At 31.6% G+C, this 23,224-nt stretch overlaps 4 protein-coding genes across 5 annotated transcripts; all 4 read right to left on the bottom strand.

The window, feature by feature from the left end:
* Positions 1 to 225: 225 nt before the first annotated feature.
* LOC107495668 (NAD(P)H-dependent 6'-deoxychalcone synthase) lies at positions 226 to 2,298 on the bottom strand. Its single transcript, XM_016116844.3, has 4 exons — positions 1,903 to 2,298; positions 1,165 to 1,408; positions 633 to 812; positions 226 to 532 (listed from the first exon to the last, which is right to left on the bottom strand). The coding sequence occupies exons 1-4, from the start codon at positions 2,223 to 2,225 to the stop codon at positions 323 to 325; spliced, it is 957 nt and encodes a 318-aa protein (XP_015972330.1). The 5' UTR covers positions 2,226 to 2,298; the 3' UTR covers positions 226 to 322.
* A 3,553-nt stretch (positions 2,299 to 5,851) lies between these two features.
* On the bottom strand, positions 5,852 to 9,426 carry LOC107495655 (enhancer of rudimentary homolog). Its single transcript, XM_016116833.3, has 4 exons — positions 9,169 to 9,426; positions 8,878 to 8,971; positions 6,819 to 6,939; positions 5,852 to 6,211 (listed from the first exon to the last, which is right to left on the bottom strand). Exons 1-4 carry the CDS (start codon positions 9,169 to 9,171, stop codon positions 6,121 to 6,123), a joined length of 309 nt encoding a protein of 102 aa, XP_015972319.1. The 5' UTR covers positions 9,172 to 9,426; the 3' UTR covers positions 5,852 to 6,120.
* A 3,726-nt stretch (positions 9,427 to 13,152) lies between these two features.
* Positions 13,153 to 17,811, bottom strand: LOC107495649 (probable folate-biopterin transporter 6). Of its 2 annotated transcripts, none has more exons than XM_016116824.3 (5): positions 17,372 to 17,811; positions 16,944 to 17,285; positions 15,955 to 16,056; positions 14,152 to 14,334; positions 13,153 to 13,846 (listed from the first exon to the last, which is right to left on the bottom strand). In XM_016116824.3, exons 1-5 carry the CDS (start codon positions 17,672 to 17,674, stop codon positions 13,247 to 13,249), a joined length of 1,530 nt encoding a protein of 509 aa, XP_015972310.1. In that variant the 5' UTR covers positions 17,675 to 17,811; the 3' UTR covers positions 13,153 to 13,246. The 2 variants fall into 2 exon arrangements, with proteins under 2 accessions (XP_015972310.1, XP_015972311.1); XM_016116825.3 differs by having other exon boundaries at positions 14,152 to 14,322; positions 17,372 to 17,808.
* Positions 17,812 to 18,564: 753 nt separating this feature from the next.
* Positions 18,565 to 22,829, bottom strand: LOC107495609 (phospholipid hydroperoxide glutathione peroxidase, chloroplastic). The gene is made up of 6 exons (XM_016116775.3): positions 22,471 to 22,829; positions 21,877 to 21,953; positions 21,469 to 21,530; positions 20,581 to 20,699; positions 20,338 to 20,505; positions 18,565 to 18,830 (listed from the first exon to the last, which is right to left on the bottom strand). Exons 1-6 carry the CDS (start codon positions 22,729 to 22,731, stop codon positions 18,801 to 18,803), a joined length of 717 nt encoding a protein of 238 aa, XP_015972261.1. The 5' UTR covers positions 22,732 to 22,829; the 3' UTR covers positions 18,565 to 18,800.
* Positions 22,830 to 23,224: the final 395 nt, after the last annotated feature.

Here is a 23,224-nt window from a genome sequence, read left to right as displayed (position 1 = left end):
TTTATATTTATCAGAGTTTGCATCTATATTATCAAAATTTGCACAGTATATATATAATCGATAAACAATAAAATATAATATATAACAGTTGATGACCCTCAATGTAAGGAGAAATGCAGAGAATATATCAAAATATTATTTCAATTCCAAAACTAAAACTCAAAATTTAAAACATCAACCAAACATGATGATCCATCTTAAAACAAAAGCTACACATGAAATACATAAGTATCATTGCTTTTCTTGAGAATAAATCCTTTTATTTTGAAGATTATTAATCCTTCTATTAACACACAACACAAAACATGAATGAGTGTAGTATCTAATTTTCTCCATCCCATAGAAGATCAGCAACATCGAATCCAGCTGGACCGTTCTTCACTTTGCGCTCCTGTTTGATTTGATTAATCTTTTGGTAATCATCATTTATAAGTGAAAAATCAAATATTTCTAAATTTTGTTTCATTCTCTCTTTGTTGTAGCTCTTCACGGCGAAAGTCACACCTTGTTCATACAACCATCTAAGACTTACCTATAATCAATTTAAATACATTAACAAAGAGTTATTAATTATAATCAAACTAAAAAATATGGACAACTTTAATTGGATTTTCTATTTGTTTTCTTTTTACCTGAGCAATAGTTTTTCCATGAACATGTGCAATGTGCTTGAGCACTTCACTGTCCATAACATCATTACTACCCCAGCTGGTTCCGTTGGCACCCAAAGGAGAATATGCAGTTACCATAATATCCTTAGCTTTGCAATATTCTCTTAGATTCCTTTGCTGCCACGAAAGATTCAACTCCACCTGTTTTTGTGTGATTGGTGTGGTACAATATTTAATTTAGTGATCCAAGGAATAAAGTTAAGAAGAAGTACAGGGAGTCAATAGAATATCTGTATAATATGTATAATGGGGGTATAAAGGATGTTTGATTAAATAGTAGGATATCAGATGTTTATTATTTTTAGTACTCGAATAATTATTTTAGATAGTATAAGTGTATTATGTTTGAAAAATTAATAATATTTTATTTTAAATATTTATTTTTTAACTCATATTAAATTAAATAAATAGCCAATTATATAAATATTCCATTGGCTTCGTATAAGTCAATGTTTACGTGTACGATTAATATAAATAAATAAAAAAATCTTACTTGATTAACCGCGGGAGGAATAGTAGCAAAAGAAAGAAGATCTTGAAGTTTTTTGGTAGAGAAGTTGCTAACTCCAATTAATTTTGTGAGGCCTAAGTTGTGGCATTGCTCCATTGAAGCCCAGACGCCCTTCAAGTCAAATGGCACCAATTCATCTTCTTTATAAGAGAATTTCCTTATTTCAGGCTTTGCACTCATTGGGCAGTGGACTAAGTAAAGGTCCAAATATTCTAATCCAAGATTCCTACATCATGCATAACCAAAAATTTTATTATTATTCATCAATCGTAGGTTAGGTGACCATTTACAAAAAGTTGTACGAAGATAATAGATGAAAATCAATATTAAATAATTTGAGATGTTTGACTAAATTAATATTTAATAATTATTAAATATTATTTTTATACAAATATATTTTTATGTGAGTATATAACTCTCAACATATATATATTTTTACCCAAATAAAAAAAGAAAAAAATAAGAAGATAATAGAACAAAAATTATTAAAGAAAATTGTGCATATCAATTTAAATTTGAAAAATAATGGTATGAAACTCTCTCAATATAAAAACTTGATTTCATTATGCGTTAATTTGTTTCACTGGTTAAAAAGACAATTTAAGGTATTACACGAATAAAATGAATGGAAATATTTAGTAACAAAAAAAAATCAGCCAAAATGAAAGTATAATTGTATATATTGAAACAAGGTGATAAAAAAGAGTTGTATGATCTTACTGAAGTGATTTTTGTAGAGCAGGGAGAACAAGGTGAGGATGATTATCAGATAACCATAACTTGGAAGTAATAAAAAGTTCATCCCTAGAGTTTATGAGACCAAGTTTAAGAGCTTCAGCAATGGCTTCTCCCAGAGCCTGCTCGGACCCATAACAAGAAGCAGTGTCAAAGTGCCTGTAACCGAGCTTGATGGCCTCAAGGGCTGCCGCTTTGACGGTGTCACCATCGTTTGTTTCGGAAGCAGTTCCGAAGCCGATCACCGGCATGCTGAATGAAGATTGTAGGACAACATTAGGGACTGCTAGTTTTGTTGTTGAAGACATTATATTATAATGTCACAAAATAAATGTATGTAGTTGATGGTTGCTAATAATACGTTTAATATGAGTATGCAATGTGGGGAGGTGCTAATAATAAGTGCTAAGATCCCTTTATTATATAGTCAAATGAAGCCGCCTCAAGGTAAAAAAATATGGTATTCCATTACATGTATGTTACGTATATGCATGCATCATCAGCACGTCCTATTCGGTTTTGCGTGGTTATCTTCTTTAGGAGAATTACTAATATTATTTGTCAAAGTTGTTCAAAATTTGATCAAATAATAAGCTAAGGAGGCTCAAATGAGCAAAGATCAAATTAAAATTTGTTCTTTGGTTGTGAATGGACGAAGTTAGAATTTGTGTATTCACATAAATATGGTTGGTAGTTTGGTTACATTTAAATTAAAAATTTATCGTGAATGCAACTTGTGTGTTTTATGCATCAAGTTAAAAGTTGTGTATTCACATGCATATGTGGTGAATATTTTTGCCAATTTATTCACATTAGTTGCATATATATAAAGGCTAGCTATAAGTTTGGTGCTTCATAGTGTGCAATTTCACTATGTAAGACAATGGAGTTAGAGAGTTATGGATGTGAGTTAGGAAACTCCTAATTCTACATTTAATTTGTATACTAAACCTATTTATTCTTGTTCACTATTCATTACACCATTTTATTTATTTTGAGTATATTTGAGATTTGATTTAGTTGGGTATTTAGTCATCACTTTATTATTTTATTAAAAATTTTGTTTAAAATAAAGTTATTATTTATTTGTTATTTCTGTCATATTTCATAATGAAAATTTTGTTAATTCACTCCAATTATCCTTGCCCTTGTCTAAACTGAAGACATAATTGAGGTTTGAAGATCTGTCCAAAAACGATGACAAAAAGTACAACTTGTTGATTGTCCAAGAAAATGTCATTGATCCGTTTTTTATTGTAGGTGTAGCGTACATATTTAGTAGGAATCTTACAAAAATGTCTCCAATCCATTTTTTCAAAAAAAAAAAATATATATTTAGATAATATTAAAAGATATCATAAATTTGTGATGTGTGGTAGAAAGAATCAGATATGAGAGGAAGAGTGAGTAATTAAGCAGAGTTTCAAAAATATAGAAAAAAGAAAAAAAAAACGTGACTTGAATCCATTTTAAATGTGTAATTAGTAAAATAAAGTATACAGTGAGTGAGTGAGTGAGTCATTTTATATTTAAAAAAAAAATCCTTCTAAAAGGATATAAAAATATTAACTTGTAACTAACTACTGAACTAAATTACTAACTGCTGACTGAATTGCTAACTTCTATCTAACTTCTCTTAAACAGAAAAATTAGCTTCCTAATCTCTTTTAGCTGACTTAGCAATAATGCAATAACAGCAATAGATTTAAGACACTCCTATCAAATATGTCTATGGTTTAAGTTTTAAAATAATAGCTACTTCCATATCCTCAATGGATACTTCTCCTCTATTGGTCCACAGCTTCCACTCTCCAAAACATTCTTCAACTTAAAATGATTGTATCTTTTGTGATCTTCTACGTTAAGATCCACATTAATTCCCCTTTATGGTTGAAAACATCCTTCTCCAGTCTCGGATCAATCCATCTCCATCTATTAATTGCATCAAGCAAATTAACCATGTTAATAGTATAATTGTTTATAAAAAATTAGTTTTTAATTATTTTCTAATACATAAAAGATAACATGTGTTTTGTTTATTTTTTATTATTTAATTCTTTGAATTTGTTTGAACCGTGATATTTATATCTTTTTATGATTTATGAAGTACAAATATTGAGTTGCGACTACATTCACTGACACTCGTCCTACACGCTTGTTGTGTCCAACCACCTAAATACCATCATGTTAACGTGTTTAATTTTATTTTTAACATGTATTCTTAAAATAAATTTAGAAATAATATATATTATTATTTATTTAAAAAACAAATATTTTAAATATTTTATATAATTAAAATAAAACATTAAAAATAATTAAAAAAATTGATGTTTTAATATCAAGAAAAATATAAAAATATCACTACGATTTATCTAAAAAATACTTTATATTTTATACGTATTCACATGCTGGCGTGTCCCGTGTCGTGTCCCGTATCCGTGCATCATACATATCTTTTCTATTTTTTTTATTATATGTCTATTTCAATGCATCTTTAAAATTAAAAAAAAAGTTATAAATTAATACAAAATTATGGTTGTGATTCGAATGAAATATAAATTAAAAACTTGATGGTCCAATTTGATTTATAGTATATTTGTGTAAATTAATGGCCCAATTACAAAGTAAAAACACTACCGTAATTATCATCAATAGATTATTATTTTGAATAAAAAAATTGTCAAATTTTATTTAATCACAAATATTGCAATAGTTAATTATATGTTACAATTACTATTGTAATAATAACTAAGATTACCTTCTTATTCTGTTTGCAGTTCAGTTTTTTAGTCCCAAATTAAGTGTTTAATTTCATTTTATAGTATTCTGTTTGTAAGCAAGACCCTCATTTGAAATAAACACTCAATTCGGTCATTGTCTATTTTTACGAAGGACAAAACAATTCCTATCCAAAAAAATGGACACTTCGACCTTCAACTTTTTTATTTTAGGACAATACGATTTCTCTGTTAAAAAAAATATTTAAATAATAATAAAAATTGGTTTTGTGGGAGTTTTATTGGTATTTTGTGGGGTTTTAAACCTCCACAAACTATTAATAAGTTTGTTTTTGAAAAATTCCTTCACCAATGGTAGTTAAGTGAAGAAAAGCTATCAATAAAAATGATGCCACAAAAAAAATAATAATTGTAGTACAAACACTTTTTAAAAGAAAAAAATAACATCGAATAAAAAATGAAAAAAAAAACTTTAATGTTGATAATATTGGTATTAGTGATGATGACGGTAGCTGAGATAATGATGATGATAAATCAGAAGTAGGAGCAATAATAATGAGGATGAAGAAGGTAGTGGTACTAGTGGTAGTAATTAGCTATATTATTGAAAATAATTTTGTGAAGGTTTAAAATCCCCACAAAATACAAATAAAAACCCCCCACAAAATCAATTTTTATTATTATTTAAATAATTTTTTTAACAAAGGAATCGTATTGTCTCAAAATAAAAAGATTGAGGGTCGAAGTGTCCCTTTTTTTTAGACAGAGATCGTTTTGTCCTTCATAAAAATAGACAAAGACCGGATTGATGTTTACTCCCCTCGTTTGTTCTAAACTTCTGTATACTGTGCTGTTTATAATAGAACATATTAACAATCCAACAGAACACTAGAATAGAATAGTCATGGAACGCTATCGCTGTGTATACTATAACCAATAAGAAAATAACTTTTAAGTTGTCATGACATATGATTAGCTATTTAGCTTAAACATTCAAAAAAATTTTTCAACTATTCTAAGAATACTGATATTCTTAAAATATTCTTAAAATACTTGGAATACTTGAAACGCTTCCTAAACTGGGTTTCATGAAATTCATTTCTCCTCAAGCCATTAAGTTGATAAACCCGTATACATTTTCAAGGCAAATTATTCATGAGGATGTGGGATATGAACTCTCAGAATTCTCTTCCATATACCCAATCATGCAAGTAAGCAACTCAATTATGATTTATGAACATTAAAGGAAGGAGATTGTTCGAAAAAGGACAAGTTTTAACTACACATACAAAATTAAACCATGCCTACAACAATCATTGTTTTCAGGAAAATTTTAGCAGCACCGTTTACTGATATTAAAATTACATACCAAAGGCAAGTGCCATTTTTCATGTTAAACAACATAGAAGATCAGAGCATAGTGTATAGATCACATGAAAGACCGGTTCTATCCTGATTTTTATCATCAATGTGCCAACTTCCTCAAATGTTGAAGGGTTTTTTGTTTGATCCACTGTCGATCATGCGGCAAGTAAGCATGAATTGAACTATCATAACTGCAAGGAAAAACCAGGTAACAAATCGTATTAGTCACCTCCACAGTAAGATGCTCAAACAAAGACTAATGAACCATAATAACAAAAGAGGTAGGTACTATCGAGAGCGTTTTACGTTTCCCAATGTATTCCTCGCCTTTAGTCCTAGAGAGAGACTAATTCTTCTGAGCTTAGTCAGTTTTATTTTCTCTCCCAACTAGTGTTCTCTTCAAAAGTAGAACCCAGGTTCTCTCGGACACTGACAAGGTGTTTTTTTTTTTTTTAAGAGGCCATATATTTCATCAGCAAGAAAGCATCAGAATTAAGCAAAACTATCCAGTTAAGGCTCAAAATTGCTCCAAATGTCTCGATCACAATTTTAGTCAAGAGTCATAGATCTATGTTTTTCATGTCATGCGGAAAAGAACACTCAACTTCTAGTTCAGCATCAATCTACCATTTACCTCTAAATTTCTCTACTCTGTTTTTCATTTCATTTTATTTATATGCTGTATATAATTTTTCATTTAACTTTTGCAAATCATAATATAGAGACATAGTTATGCTTTGTCACTGAATCAAAGCACTTCTATGATGCAAATGATTTGAGAGAGAGAGAGAGATATACACTAGAGCACTCATGTCTGCAAGTCCATCTATGAAGTTGTAGAGATCTGCAATATCATAAGAGAGATTTCTGATGGCTGGGTTTAACTCCTTCAGTTTTCTTTCATACAGTGCACATATGCCTGTATAGATAGAGTAAAAACCTCTAATTAATGCTAGGAAGTTAATCCACAATAGGCAAAAACATCAAGAAAGATTTTCATAATAAGAAACTATATCAACGGCAAACTTTGATTATCTACTAATAACCATTTTAATTTGCTTTATTACCATTTTGCTGCAGCGACAGAATTATGTGGATGTATGCGTATCATGGTAGTTAGTATTGCTTGAATCGCCAGACAAGACTCATGATTCAATGCAACTCTAAGATTCAGCAACACAAATTGTGAACTGAATCCTTTATGCTCTGTTTCATGCTCTGAATAGCAAGAATCATGAGCAAATATTGTTTGCAATATGGATCACATTCTGTGATTTGTGTGCAGGTTAGTCAAGTCATGCTCAACCCAGTTCTTTAAAAAAATAATAACAATAACTCCCTTATTATCGTCACTGTGACTTATGAATTCTCTTCTTTTCTGTTCTTTATGTAGCATAGCTTTCCAATCTCTCAATATGTCTAAAGAGGAAAAGACCTTTGAAAGAACCATGACCTTTGCATCACATAGTCTTGGTTAGCATGACTTGAATCATAAATTATTTTGATGCATGCAATTAAACTTGTAAATATATATGCTCATTGATTTAAAAGATATTTTAAGTTATTGCCTATTTATAATTATTGACCATGAGATCCCTGAAATCATGATAAAATTCAGTTCATGATTTGCAAACTAAGTTTTAAATTTATGATAGGGATAAGTAATAGACATTCATTGAAATAGCCCAAAAAGTTTGTTTCCATGAAATACACATAAATAAGAAGTGACAGCCAGTGTTTCTTATGAGATAGTGAGATACACATAAAGATCTGAAATTCTAAATGACTAAGTTATACCAGCGTGCATAATTTATCAATCTGACTATGATTTACCTGTGAAAGAAAGCATCATTACAACTAGAAAGTAGGATTAGGGCTCTTCAAATTGTTAGGAAACCCTTCTAAACAAACCAAAGAATATAATAATTCAAACTCATTGCATCTAAATATAATAAGTTCAATCTGAAGATTCCGATCGTTCTTCATTCAATCTTTACAGTTTCACTAGCAGAAGTTCACGTCACTACTATGTCATCAAACCTAGACTGATTATATACTGCCGCTAAACTAGAAGGTGCACAATGCGTCAATCGATGTACAAGGCTAGCTAACATTCTAAAGGCTTTGTTTACTTTCATAAAATTATTTCCAGAATTTCTTGCTTTCAATATTAATTATATACCTGCCACCTTACGTTTATAGCATTTCCTATTTAAAGAAATTTATAAAGGAAATACAAAATTATACATGGGTTTCTAACTGTAAGGTTTAAACCCCAAATCCTTAATATCAATTATAAACCCCTCACATTATTTGTTTCCTGCTTATATGATTTTGTAAATGTAAAAAAAAAAAAAAAAACTAAAACATATCCTAAGTTTCAACTTACTAACTATCAAGACTAAACCCAAAACCCTTAAAATTAATTACGAAATACGAATCTGTCACCTAAGTTGTTTCCTGTTTATAGGTTCTTGTAAAGGAAATATAACACCAAGCAAGCCCTAAGCTTCTAACTGTCAGGACTCCGCGACCATGACAAACTTGTTCATGCATTGCAATGAAATACAGAATGAAACACAAAACAAAAACACTAAAAAAAACCCAACCCACCCCGGATTGTAGTGGCGGGAACATACCATCACAGCAACACAAAGGCTGTGCTTATCACTATGTTCTTATCACTTTTCAGTTTTATGATATTCCAAGTGTTAAAGCAGAACCAAAAGCATCCAAAGTGAGGTTCAATCAATTGAAAATGAAAAATACCACAACCATAAACAATTAATTAGAACAAAAAAGAAGTCATAAAAACTAGTACAGCTACTACAAGAACATGGTTGAAAGAGTTAAATACCATCCATGGCCTGAGCCACTGATTCAAAATCCATGAAAGTTCTAGTTGCTCTGTTCGGAGAGGTCTGCATTAGAATAATCGTGTGGCGATTAGCCTGTAGAAAAACAAACAACAAAAAATAAGAACCAAAAGCGGCAGAGTAAGTTAGTAGTAATAAGTGATGGAAACAGGAACTAAAGACAAGAAGGAATAACCCTAATTTTTGTTAGTTGAGAAAGGAAATTTGGAAGCAGTGATGAATAAACGGTGTTTTTAAAGAAAATATGCGAGAGTGGGAAGAAAGTTTTTTACCATCTAAGAAGAAGAAGCAGCAGCAGCTAAGGTAGTGGTGGCGGTAGCGGTGGAGGAGAAGGAAGAAAGTGGTTGCAGTGTCGTTTGCTGTTGTGGGACGTTAAAACGACGCCGAAGTAGGTAGCAGGGCACGGCACGCGTAGACGACACAGACTCGAAAGTCGAAACTTTTTGTTTTTGGAGGTTCGGAAATGAAATGAGGGACACGAAGACGCTCCGGAAATGTCAGGTGAACACAAAATTGTTTAGGTTTGATCCACGTAACTTTCTTTTTTTCGTTTTGGTCCCTGGAAAGGTTGAAATATTGCCATGTTGGATTGAAAACGGATGCTCTCAATTTTTTATTTTACTTTTGAAAGGATAATTAGTGATTTTTTATTCGTAAAAATTTAAGTGCAATTTAGTGAAGTTAAAAGTTGAAAATAGTTAAATGTATTGATAAATTTGATTAAATTATTATTTATTAATTTTTAATTATTAATTTTTTATAAAATTAACTATATATGAATTTTTATATTTTTTATTATATATTTTGTGAATAAGATAAAAAATATTAAAAAATAAAAAATTATATTTTATTTTTTTAATTGAAAAAAAATAAAAAATTTATTTTTATTTATTAATTAATAGCACACTTTTAAATAGAATTCAGATCAATAAAAATTTAATCATTAATCTGTTTATAAAATATTTTGCACAACTAAAAAAAATATTTACCTTAAGAAAGAAATTTTAATGTATGCTAACATTATAATTAAACGTGTACTTTTACATTCATAAAAATAAATTATTTTTAAATTTATTACTTTAAAAGTCATTAACATATATTGTTGAGTTTGAAAAACTAATCTAAGTGATGAACAAACATTATTATATTGTTATAAATTGTTTGTTGATGAAACAACCAAAAGTACCCATGAAGTTTACGAACGCTGACAAAAATACTCATAAACTAAAGAAATTAACGTTGTACCCATGAAAGATGGATTCCGTATGACAAAAGTATCCAAATCCTAAATTATTGTTGATTTTTTAATAAAATTTCTAAACTACCCTACACTCAACCTTAACTCACTTTTTCAACATTTCATAACCCAATCTGCACCAACCCTTGCCATGGAGTCCGAAACTACTCCTACAACAAACCAGACCGAAATCAATGGTAGTGATGGTGGTGGTGGAGGATCGGATCTCAACCGATTCACTCATAAGTTTACAATCCATACCCAAACCAAATCAATCAAACACCAAAAAAACTCAACATATAAAAATTTTCAAATCCATTCATCCAATTTCAATTCACTTTAGCAAAACTAGAAGTAGAAACAGTCATCAACCATAAAAAACCAACAAATCCATTCAACAAATTTAAAATTTATTTCAGCAAAAATCAGAAGTAGAAGTAGCCATCAACCTGATCTTCTGTAAATTAATCTCATCCTTCAGCAAAAAAAAAAAGAAATATCTTTTCTTCGCCGGTTGTAACATCGCCAATGGCAGAACCTCCATCCACAGCGCTACCTCCCTTTCTTCTTTGATTTCTATTTACTGAACCCTATTCCTACATGTGAAAGCACCACAACCCCTCTCTCTTCTCAGGTGTGCGACCATGGTATTCTCCTCTACTGGGTCAGGCGCGCCACGATAACGTTCTCTTCGGCTGCAACAGGTGCGCCACGGTGATATTCTCCCCAAGTTGGGTCACAGGCGCGCATTGAAGGTGTTGTAGTCACCTTAAGAGTGAAAGGGAGAATACTCTGTGAGGGTTTTTGAGAGAGGAATAAGCGAGGAGAGAGGAAGAAGTGAGAAGAGAGGGAGTGACGGTAAAATGGGGGCAAGGGTGGGGTAGTTTGGGAATTTTATTAAAAAATTAACAAAAAATGAGGGTTTGGATACTTTTGTCGTACGAAACTCATCTTTCATGGGTACATCGTTAATTTTCTTAGTTTATAGGTACTTATGTCAGCATTCGTAAACTTCATGGATACTTTCGGTAGTTTTTCCTTGTTTGTTTAATGTATTTAGTTTTTTTTTTTTTTTGCACCAGGCAAAGTGGGCGACTCTTCCAAGCAAGCAAAGCTCTATTCCCATCCTCCAGTGAGTATCGAACTCGGGAGAGATGGTTAAGGAACACAGACCCTCATCCATCTGTGCTAACTTGCGTTGATAATGTATTTAGTTTAGTGTGCAGGAAAGCAAACTAATTTTCATGTTGGCCCAATTCAGCAAGTCCATCTTGATTAATTTAGCCTTATACTAAAATGACGCAAAAACTAGTGGCCGAAGAAAGAAAACAAAAAGGGTCCAATGAAAAGATCATAGCCTATTAGGTGAAATAACCTAAGCATCACTTCAAGTATCTTAAACTCCAATTAATTTTCTTGAAACTTTTACCCAAAGCCAAAGCTTCCCTTTTCTCTCTCTTTCGTCTCGGTCACGTGATTCAAAGAAAAAGAAAGAAGAAAATGAAAATTTCAGAAATTATGGAAAAAGGCAAAAGGATTATTTTCAAATCAAAACAAGAAGGAATGACTACAAAGTAGCTAGTCTCTCTCGGCCAAAAGCATATCAAGAAAATTCTTCACTCTTTTGCGCTAGCCCAAGAAACGAAGAAAGAAATCAACAAGGTCTCAAACACTGAAGAAGCAACCATGAAAAATGTGAGGTCTATCACGGTCAGAAATGCATCAACGCTCAAAATTAAAACTTGGAGCCAAAGGAAGAATCTAGGGTCAAGTTTGAAGAAAAAAGATGAGAGATAATAGTTGAGTTGCATGCAAAGAATCAGACTTCTCTCTTCTCTGATGAAACCGTTGCTAGTCTCTGATGATGGAGAAGAAGACAGCGTTAGGGTTGAATGTGATTCAACCTTGAAAGCTTCACTCTTCTATATTAAGGGTGAACGGCCAACGGTTGAAGACAAGGAGAATAAGTGAAAAGCACATAGCTCATTTCTCATAGCTACCCAAACTTATTGAGTTCTTTTCCTTCATAATGTTCATTTAGTATTTTCTTTTTCTCAATTTAGTCTATTTGAGTATCATTGAAAAAGGCAAACAATGTGAGGTTTGTAAGAAAAAACCAATGAGAGGTAAAAATGCAGTGAGTTAAACTGTGAGAAAAAGTCATAAGATATCTCAAAGGTCCTTTATACATCTTTCTGTTTTGTTTCATGATCCTGTAGGAATTTCCTTGTAAGTTGGGTTAGCACTTGACTGTTGAAAGCTAGGTTTGAGTCCTAGTCAAGTTCAGGTTGGGTTAGAATCTGGATTTGTCCCAAATAGGATTGGATAGATCCTAGGGAAGAATTGGTGAATATAATCTTGTTGAAAGATAGTAAAATTCCGTCACTGTTGTGATGGAGACTAAATGTAGGCTACATTGCACTAGACAGCTGAATCAGGATATATCTGTGTGTTACTTCTTCTTCTCTATTTCAATTTTGGCTCTGTTACTTAGGAGATAAAATTAAAGTGTCTCTTAACTCATCACGAGACAAAAATAAAAATATCTCATAATTTTCTTTGAAAAATCAAAAAGTATTTTTAGAAGAAAAAAAGTTAAGATTCAACCCCCTTCTCTTAGCCACTGATAATCATCATATATGAATTTAATTACACAGTCTTATAAAATTTATTATGTTATTTTTTTCTAAAAAGTTTTCATGCCTATTAAAACATTTTATATACTACACACATACATAATTGGGTTGTGAAATTTTTAACTAGGGTAGTAAAAGTTAATTTCTAAATATAAAAATAAAAAATATTTTAATATTTTAATATTTTAATTGTAGGAATAATGCATTAAATCTAAAAATATATGACTAGATGAGTATAGAAAGTACAACTAGAGCAAATTATTGTGGTAAAATAATGTAATATAAAACAAAGAACAATAATTACATCAGAAATATTAATTAAGTTAAGTGAATTTTACTTATATATTACATAAGAATTATGATAGGTGTACCTCAAACTGCCATAATTAAATTGATATTGTCTCCTCTTATAAAGTGGGTGAAAAAAATATATATTTGCATAATCATTGTAACAAATATAAAAATGTCACTATCTATCTATACTTCATTTTTTACATTGGGGGGGACAAGTTCTAAGGTTTCTTCATCCACATTGCCATCACTACTCACATTCTCTCCGGAAAGTTCAGAAGGGAGCAACCCCTCAGATTGACCTTTCTTAGGTACAAGGAAAACAAAAGCCAGTGTCCCAAATCTAAGCAAGTCTCTTACAAACACAGCGACCCATAGGTTAGTGAAATCAGTCCTAGAGACATTAACCGCATGAAGAAGCAACCCTCCACCCCATTTGGAAATTAACCCACCAATGCTATCAATGCACATTAACAATGCAAAAAATGTGCCTTCAATTCCCAAAGGGCACAATTGTGTGCTTAGAACCAACATGGGCATCCACTTAATTTTTCCTGTGATTCTTGTGCATGATTCTTCTATGATCACAAAGATGTAATCAGGGATTCCAACTTTTAGGTTCCAACGGAGGATGAAGAATAGGTCTATTACCCCAGACATCGCATATAGAAGTTGTGCATAGAATATTAAGGTTCTAAATGGGTAGTCTTTTAGAGACTTGTGGTAGATCATGACACCAAGTATTGAAGCAAATGCACCTACTGCATATATCACTCCAACAAACTCCTGCATAGAAAACAATCTCGTAAGAAAATAATTTTATATCTTGCGAAAATTGTTTTTTCTGAGCTATCAAGTTAATCTACATCTTTCATGATTAGTGATTATTATAATTATTGAAGCTTAAATTTTTTATAATTAGAAATAATAGTTACTCCCAAAAAATAAGAAAAGGAAAACAGTGGTAATATGTGCACATATATAATGAGATACAATGTTAAATGGAATGTGAGTTTAAATTAAATAAATTTTATATTCTATTTAATGGTAAATAAAGTGCAAATCGGAATAACATTTGATATAATGGTAACCTTAGAGAATGCAGGGCCGGCTTTTGGATCAGTATACCAGTAAAAATGTCCCTCGTGAGTGGTTACACTAAGAGCCAAGGAGAGAAAAATGTAGAGAGAAGGCTTCCATACTTGAGGGTGTCTCATTGTTTTGTACATAATTCTAACTTTTGTTCCTACTCCCTCCACTGCCTGCAAAAATGTCTTATTTAAGTTACTAGTAAGATCATCTGGCTAGCAAATTAAACATACACTACTAACGGGATTTAGTATGTAATAGATGTCACATTGACATTTTCATTTGTTATATCAGTCTATTTCATTAATAAAGAAAAATCTTTTTTTTATAATCGGGTATTTTTGTAGATTTTTAAATATTAAGAGAATATTTTATCGTTAACAAAAGTAAAGATTATTTTGTCGGCATTCTAGTAATTTGGAGATGTCATGGAGCATATTTCTATATAAATCGAATTGATGCAACTCAATTTAGGCATACAAGTAATAAATCGAATTGATTAAATTCGAATTACTAGCCATAAAGGTAAAATCGAATTGATATGATTCGATTTAGCATTGATGTAAATTTGCTTCGAGATAAATCGCCCCTATCAAATTCAATTTAGCATGCATATAAACAATTTGAAGCGATTAAATTCGATTTATGTGCAAAATGCACGAATTGCATAAATCAAATCTATAAAATTCAATTTACTGTATTTTGATACACTAACAATTATATCTATATAAAGTCAATACTAAATCGAATTCAATTAGTTTGATAACGCGATCTGGAAAAAAATACATTTTATAAAGTTTAAAAAATTTTATTATGTACAGATTAGTAATGAATACATTACAAATTTTTATAGTACTCATCATAACAATTTTAAATTGAACATTTTTATAAAATTTTAAAAGATGTTATCATGAATACTATAAAAATTTGTAATGTACTCATTACTAATATATACTATAATAAAAAATTTTAAAATGTGCCAAATGAATCCATGAAAGGGGAATTAAATTATTTTTATTTTTTAGAGATATTAGTTAAAATATTATTCATCTTTTACGAATTACTTATGTATATATATTTTTTAAAAGTTAAATTGTCAAGATCATAATTTTTTAGGTTCTACTGAAGAATAAAAAATAATAAAAATAACAGAATTTGATTTTCTATTTTTATTTTTTATTTTAAAATAAAAATATTAAAACTAAAAATAAAAAACGAAAACTAAGCCAACTGCATCCTAAACATGTGCATCCTACTCTTGATAATATCTCTCAGCATATAACACGAAAAAGGAGAGGCCTCCTTCACAGCAAAGGTATATTATGGTCTAAGCTCCTTAAATTAAATTTCCGAAAAATGTAAAGGAAATTAAATGGAGAAAATTTAGACATAAAACAAATAAAAATATGGTATGTAACGCAACTGGACCTTTTGCGATCTATCAATTATAACAACCACAACGTTAATTATTTTAGAGAAAACCATAAATAGATTTTTAGTCTTTTATCTTAAAAGTAAATAAGTTATTGATTAATTAAAAAATTAAATTTTTTTTTTAAATATGAGCATCTAAATCTTTTTAAAAAATTTATTTATTTTTATATATTTTAGACAAAAAAAATTAAATATTTCGTATTTTAAAAAATAAAATATATTTTTATATTTTATTCACTACATGTGTTTGCGAATTAAAAATTCAAAAAGCTATTTGTCCTCTTCTCGTATTTGTGCCATCATGAATTAACAATTTTAGGACAAAGCAAGCTAAATTTTTGGGAGGTCGAAAGGAGAAAACGTGGTCAAACCTGCTTCTTTTCATTATGCAAGGCATCTGTTCTGCGTTCATAAATCACGAATCCCAGCAAAATTGTTAAAGCTGGAGGAACCGCCACAACACCCAGTGATCCCTACAATATATACACAAGTAGAAGATAATCGATATGGCATTTATAGGGAATGCTAATTATACAATTTTTTAAAAAAAAGCAACAACCAATAATAGTATTAATTTAATTTCGATAAAAAAATAATTATTTTTTTATATTTATTGTGTAAATTATAAATAATTATAAAAAACAAATATAATTGTTAGATAATTCATAACTGTGTAGAAAGTTTTACATAGTGTGTATATATATATAAAAAATTAAATCAAATTACATTTTAAAAAAATTAATTGCCCTCATATGAAAAACAAAAACAGACTCCATAAAAATCAATCAGGACTTTTTAAGTGTAATTATTAGTTGTGCCCTTTTTAACTTTATAACTAACATTATCCTACCAAATATTCATTCGTTGGGTTATGTTCATACAAATACAGAATATTTAGATCTAGCTTCGTTCATTTGTCAAAATCGATGGCTCCTTTTGCGAAACAGTCAAACAGGTGCCAATAATGGTATTTAAAATATAAGTCCTGTTAGGGAGCGAATGACTTATTTATACAATGTGTATAATGAGTTATATGAATTACAAAATAAATATTATCCATAATATTCAGAATAACTATTAAGTATTAAAGATAATAAACATCTTATTTTATAAAACCACTCATTCCAAAAGCTACTCTTAAGCTTTCGGATCTAAAGTATACTACTCTTCTCAGAGGTCTACACTAATAAAAAAAGTAACACTAAGTATATTTCTAATACTGTCTAAATCTCTATCCATTGTACGTATTGTATAAATATTCCATTGACTCCCATATTTTTCTTTAAAATATTTATTTTGTCAAATTCAAATGACTTTTTAGTATATTCTAATAAATAAAATTCGATAAGTTTTACTTTACCTGAGGTCCAAGACGATGAACAAAAAAACCACTAGAAACGAAGCCAACGAGAGCACCAAAAGAAGAACAAAACGAACACAAACTCTGCAAATCAGGCGCCAGAGATCTCACTTCAATGCTATTCCTCGCGATACATGCGTCAATCGTGACCTCAGCAATCGCCATTGACGCTGAAACCCCTACGAAGCAAGCCAGCGCCACTCCCGCCGCCATCTCCCCTTTCGCCGCCAGCACCGTCCCCGAAACCGTACCGATCACTCCGGCGCCGATGAAGTATGGTCGCCGCCGGTATCCTCTGATCGGAAAAGCATCGGTGAGGATTCCCCATAGGGGTTTGAATACCTGTTATGAATATGACGGAAAATAATTATAGAATATTTTATTGGCGTAGAATCTAGAATTTTATCGAATCGTTCGTAGGACAGTACCCATGGGATGAAGTAGATTCCGGCGAAGATTTGGACGAGTGAGGGTTGGAGCTTCTGGATGTCTTTCCAGTAGTAGTCGGCGGCGACGCGGAAGAAGGAGCCGGTGAAGCCTTGTTGGAGGCCGTGGATGAGGAAGATTCCGAGGATGAAGGTTGGGTTTAGCTGGGTTGAGAGGTTTTGGAGCCATTGAAATGGTTGAGTTATGGTTGAAAGGATAACGGTTTTGTTATGTTTGGGTTTTGTTGTGAAGAAATGGGTGTTGGGAGGAGGAGGGTCATTGTTTTGAGTAGTGATTGATGACATGGTTTAGTTTTAGGAGTGAGAGTCTGAGAGTCAATGTTTATGTTATTGCTTTGCTTGCTTGCTTATATTGAAGGTTGATTGGGACTTTGAGACTTCCCAGTGTGTTTCAGTCAAAGTCTCCGGATCTGGTTATATAGTATTTGCATTTATATTATTTGTTTGCCAAAATAGTAATTTGTAGAGTTTTCAGTAAGGGAGATCTTGTCTGGTGAAATTTCTTTGTTTATTGTCTAATTATTTTATTTTTTAGGGGTATCCACAGCCAATACAAATATACAATAGCTAGCCATACCATTACCATCACACTATCATGCTTTTGATTTGAACTCCCAACATTATTTTAATTGAAAGATCAAGTAATGAAGCACCAAACAACACGTGGTTTTTTTTTTCTTTTTTCTCTTTTCAAATGGATTAGACAATTCTTAATTCTATGTATTACAAATTTACAATATCACAAATTCACCCAAGAGTTTTTATTCACTACTTCGTCTCATCAAATTTTAAAACATGAGTGCAGCACATTAAAATTTAAAAGACGCCATGATTTACCACTTCAACTAAATGCTTCCAGTTGCATTGTTTTTGTCTAATTGTTTGATGATATTGCAACTTGCAAGGGCTGCTATGCCTCGCCTTGTTCATTCTTTGGGCTTAGGCCCTCTTTCCACACTAAAAAGATAGCATTTTTGTGACAACAAAAATGATTACTTATGTCCAAAAAATATTGACTTAATTTAAGGGATTGGTACATTTGTGGCATTAAAATTTAAAAAAAAATAACATGAAATGATTTTAAAAAATTTGTAACTTTTTATTCCCATACTGATCTCATATTTTACCTCTTAATCAAGGGATAACAAGATCAGTAAAAGTTTTCATACCAAAGATTTCTTTCGAGTAAAAATAAAAGAAGCAAATCTATACCCATTTCTATTACCAGTTTATTTATTTTCATTTGCTAGTAACATGTAACTTGACTTCTCTATACTGGTAATCACATTAGTAAAGTCAACAAAACAATAATTTGATTGATAATAATAGAAATTATTCATCGTCTGTAACATGAGAGTATTGCTCGGCTCTTGCTCCTAGGTGTACTCATCCTGTGTCTCTTGATTCCAACTCATGCAGCAAGTAACCTCTGGATATCCTTCTGAAGAATGTTAAAAAAGAAAAGGGTAAGCCTTTTTCTAAGAGCTTTTAGTATAATAATAGCACATGTTTGTGGCATCCTTAAACATGTTTGCATGAATATATGGAGAAAAGTTTCTTTGGACTGCAAATAAATCTCAAAATGCTATGCCTACAAGAGAAGATATCCAAGGTGGTGGAACTTTGGGTCCGGTGAGTAACAGTGTCTATGCCTCACTTGGCATTCTAGTATTTCATCAGAAGTTGTCGCGACAATTATTTACATATCGACATGTCAACCAAAATACAAAAAGCAAGAGTGGTAGACATCAAAATTATGAAAGGGATGAGAGCATTCTAATTCTTTGAACTTTAACACAGAGAAAAGTGAAAATTGATCCCTAAACTTTATTGATATTGAGTTGCACATTCAAAAAACTTCCTGGGTCGATTTGCACATGACCTAATGTTCGGGGTATAATATAGTTATTTTGACTAAAATTCACACTCAAAAGTTTAATGGTTCAACTTTACTTATAAATTGTAGGACCTAAAGTGCACATAGCCTGTATTCTAAGGGTTAAGTGCCATTTTCGCCTTTCCCTTGATGAAATCTAATCCAATTTACAAGAATCCGTTCATTCACAATATTCCTGGGTCAAAGTTCTGCACACTCTTCCTCTCCTATCTTGATATCACACTGATATCTGTCTTAAGGTTTGAATAATACACACTATTAGTATTACTTGCCTAATTTAGTGTGGTTTCTATCAAAACAACCATCATGTATGATTAGCCAATAACTCAAGATTCCTCATTTCAAGTACCAAGCCTTTTTAAGAACTGACAAAATTACGCGTTGATAAAAGAGGATATGTCATCATTTGTGGATATGAGCTCATAGTAAGCATCACTAATGATGCTATAAGCTATGAACTTCACAGCTAACTATGGTCTCTAACGTCTCTGCTATTGGTCATTAGCATCAATTAAGGAGCACTTTCTGCTGAACACTTTTTCAAAATAGAAACATTGTATGAATGGCTCTCAGTCTTCATTAAAAGACCATCGCTCTTAGTAAAATAACACATTTCCAAGGAATTGTTTATCTTTAACAAACCCAACATAGAAGAAAAAGTGAGCTACAACCAAATTTCTCCATTGATATGACAAAACCAAACCCAACAGTAATCGATCATATCTCTAAATTAAAACTCGGTACTTCATGGGTAGAATGAAATAGATAATCTCCTCCAGTATTTTTATCCTAAGTTTGAAGATAGTATGTGGAGATTATTATAACACTTAAGTTACGGGAAATGCCATGCGGATGAAATTCAAACCTTAGGATCTGGTAGTGAAGTCTTCCGCATTAAAGTTTCAACTCTGAATTTTAGTGCTAGATATCCCAATTATTTTATGAACATCAAGAACCCTAAACCTCTTGTGTACCTTATTACTTAACAAATTCAACATCATTGTAACAACTACGAACTGAATCTCAAGGACCAGGGGAGTGCTTAACATACCTCAATTTGGAAAGGTGAGGTAGTTGGCGGATATCTTTCAACAACTTTACCATTTTTATCAACCAAGAACTTCTCGAAGTTCCACTTGATAAGATCACCTAGAAAGCCTCCAGCATTTGATTTCAGAAACTGGTAAACTGGAGCCGTAAATGGTCCATTCACATCAACCTGTTTTACAAAACTTTATTAGGTTGCTTATTCAAATTTAACCATACTACTCAACGGAGAAAAACACTACCAAACCTTATCGAAAATGGGAAATTCTGCTTTAAATCGAGTGCAAGCAAACTGCTTAATTTCTTGGTTAGATCCAGGCTCCTGCATACCAAACTGATTGCAGGGGAATGCTAGAACCTCCAAACCTGGAAAGAAACTCCATAAGTGGTGTTGATGAGAAAATATATTACTTTTTAAGTACAGTTTAGAGCTGTGTGCAAGAGAAACAATAAGACTATGATGATGCATAAAGTTGGATTTTAACTTTTTAAGTCACTTTTCAATCTCCTATATTCTTTTTTAAAAAACCTAAAGGAAACCACAAAAGTTCTTCAAATATGAAGAGATCAAAGATGCATCCAAGGCCAAATTTACCCATTTTCTACCCATACTAAGTAAGTAATTTTCAATCTCTCACGCCACCTATATTAATAAGTAGCTTAAGATGCTCTTGGTATAGATAAGAAAGAATGTAATACATTCCACTTCATTTGGTCATACCTGGCATCAATGTAAGATAAATAATTTGTAAATCTTGTGTTTCTTTCTCTTTTTTGGTCTTAACCACTATCCGCAAATGGTTCTTAAAGTATTCCATGGAGTCCTTATTAACAAATTAGTGTCGTGGAGGAGATTAGCAGGATGTCTATTATAGACACACATAGAGGACTACAGCACTTCTCTTCTAATTTATTTACAATGTTACAACCCCAGCCCCCCACAAAAACTGCACCCCACCATAAATAAAAAATTCCAAAAAGACAAAGCAGAATGATTTGAAAAGGAACTAGATTTTTTCAGAACAAAACAATTGCACTGTAGAAACATCAAGTTGAAGTGCAGGGAACATGACCATTTGATTTGTCATGCTCACCAAGCAAATAACTATCCTCTATGGCTTTATGCATAACATACCTTTATTTTTATATTTCTCATATAAGCGTGCCAGTTCCGAGTAGTTCGATGATGTCAAACCACTGTCATTCAAAGTAATGTTATTCAGTTTAATCAGAACTGTCCAGAAATTATAATTTCAGCTATGGATTTGGCATTCATGGTCACATTGAGTAAGATATGGCAAGGAAGAAGCATCTATCAAAAGAGGAAAAATTAGGCCATAGCACAATTAAGACTTGTAGACTAAGGTATCAGTTGGGTATATCCTACAAACAAATGTGCCTAACAATATGCCTAACACCCTAATAAGGAAAGTTAGTGTCTTTAATATCTCTTTAATTTATTGATTATACACCCTAGTAAGGTAAAGCATTTTTCACTATGGTTAACAACTAGATATGTTTGATGACAGTCCATAGTCCATACCATCTTGAAGCAACATTGACAATCAAGAGAACCTTGCCCTTAAATTTGCTAAGAGGAACATCCTTTTTATCAATATCCTGCACCATGACCATGAAAAACATCCTGTGAGAGAGAGAGAGAGAGAACACTAGTAGGGTGAGCTAATAGCCTGACACTAGTAAGATAGAATGACAGATTGGTGCCGAACATACCTAAACTTTCATATACCGGAGAAAAAGCTAAAATACTTTTGTCCTAGAGGAAAATATCCAAATTTTTATCCATTGAAAATTGGGGCAGTGAAGAGAGAGTCAAAGATACAACTTTCTTATCTTGTTTTATCTTATCCCGGTCTAAGTGTTTCTATATTTCCTTTCTAAAAACACTTACCAAACAAATTCTAAATGCATCTTAAGAAATTCTTCTAACAAATAACCATTCCTGGCACCCTCCAAGTTAAGCCATCCATATTACTTCACGCACCAAATTCAAATTCCACAAGTACATAGCTAAAATATAAGATTAACCCCCCAAAATCCTTTTCTTATTAACAAAATAGAAAAAAAGCACCTTATAATAATCAAATGAAGAGTATGAAGAAATAGAACTTGATACCTTGACTGTAAAATCATAAATGGTTTTCTCAGTGGCTGCTCTTGCATTAACTGAAAAAGATCGAGGCTTTACTACAAACCCAGGAAGATTGGATGAGTTCAAAGAAAACCCATTTTGAAAAAACGCTGACTTGGAGGAACCAAAGGAGGAGGGTTTGATAAAGGGAATAGATGGCGAAGAAAAAGAAGAATTTGAATTTGCTGTTCTAGCTTGAGTAGTAGTGAAGAAGGTGGCGGCAGAGAAAGCCATAGAAGAAGCCATTTTTGCAGAGAATTGTTGAAGTTGTTATTGGTGAGTGGGGGTTTTGATGCGAATGGAAGCGAATTTGTGAGTTGTCGTTGTTGGTGGTGTGAGACTTGGGCCATTCTCGGTCACTATTATGTTATAGGTCACTTGTGGCTACACGTGAACAACACAAACCGTCTTCTATAATTTATTTTTTGGATTTGGATAATGATTAATGACTAAGGAGAGTAAATTAGTGTGCCTCTGACCATTGTGGCAATTTTTTATTTTCTTAATTTTACAATTTTTTTATATTTCTCTTCTTAATTTTACATGTAAGGATTAAATATTCATATGGAAGGAGGGATTTAACCGTTTAAATAAGAAAAAATATGCTTATTTAAAGTAAAATCATTTAAGAGGGAAAGTGTCGAATCAAAAAGCAAGTGGAAAGTGGAAAGTGGAAAGTGGAAAGTCTTTGCATTAATGAATAATCAGGGAAGTGTCACAATGGGAATTTGTATACATA

Source organism: Arachis duranensis, chromosome 6 (genome assembly GCF_000817695.3).
Source record: "Arachis duranensis cultivar V14167 chromosome 6, aradu.V14167.gnm2.J7QH, whole genome shotgun sequence".
NCBI lineage: Eukaryota > Viridiplantae > Streptophyta > Magnoliopsida > Fabales > Fabaceae > Arachis > Arachis duranensis.
The sequence above is the reverse complement of the archived record's forward strand: the minus strand, read 5'-3'. Positions and strand labels throughout refer to the sequence as shown.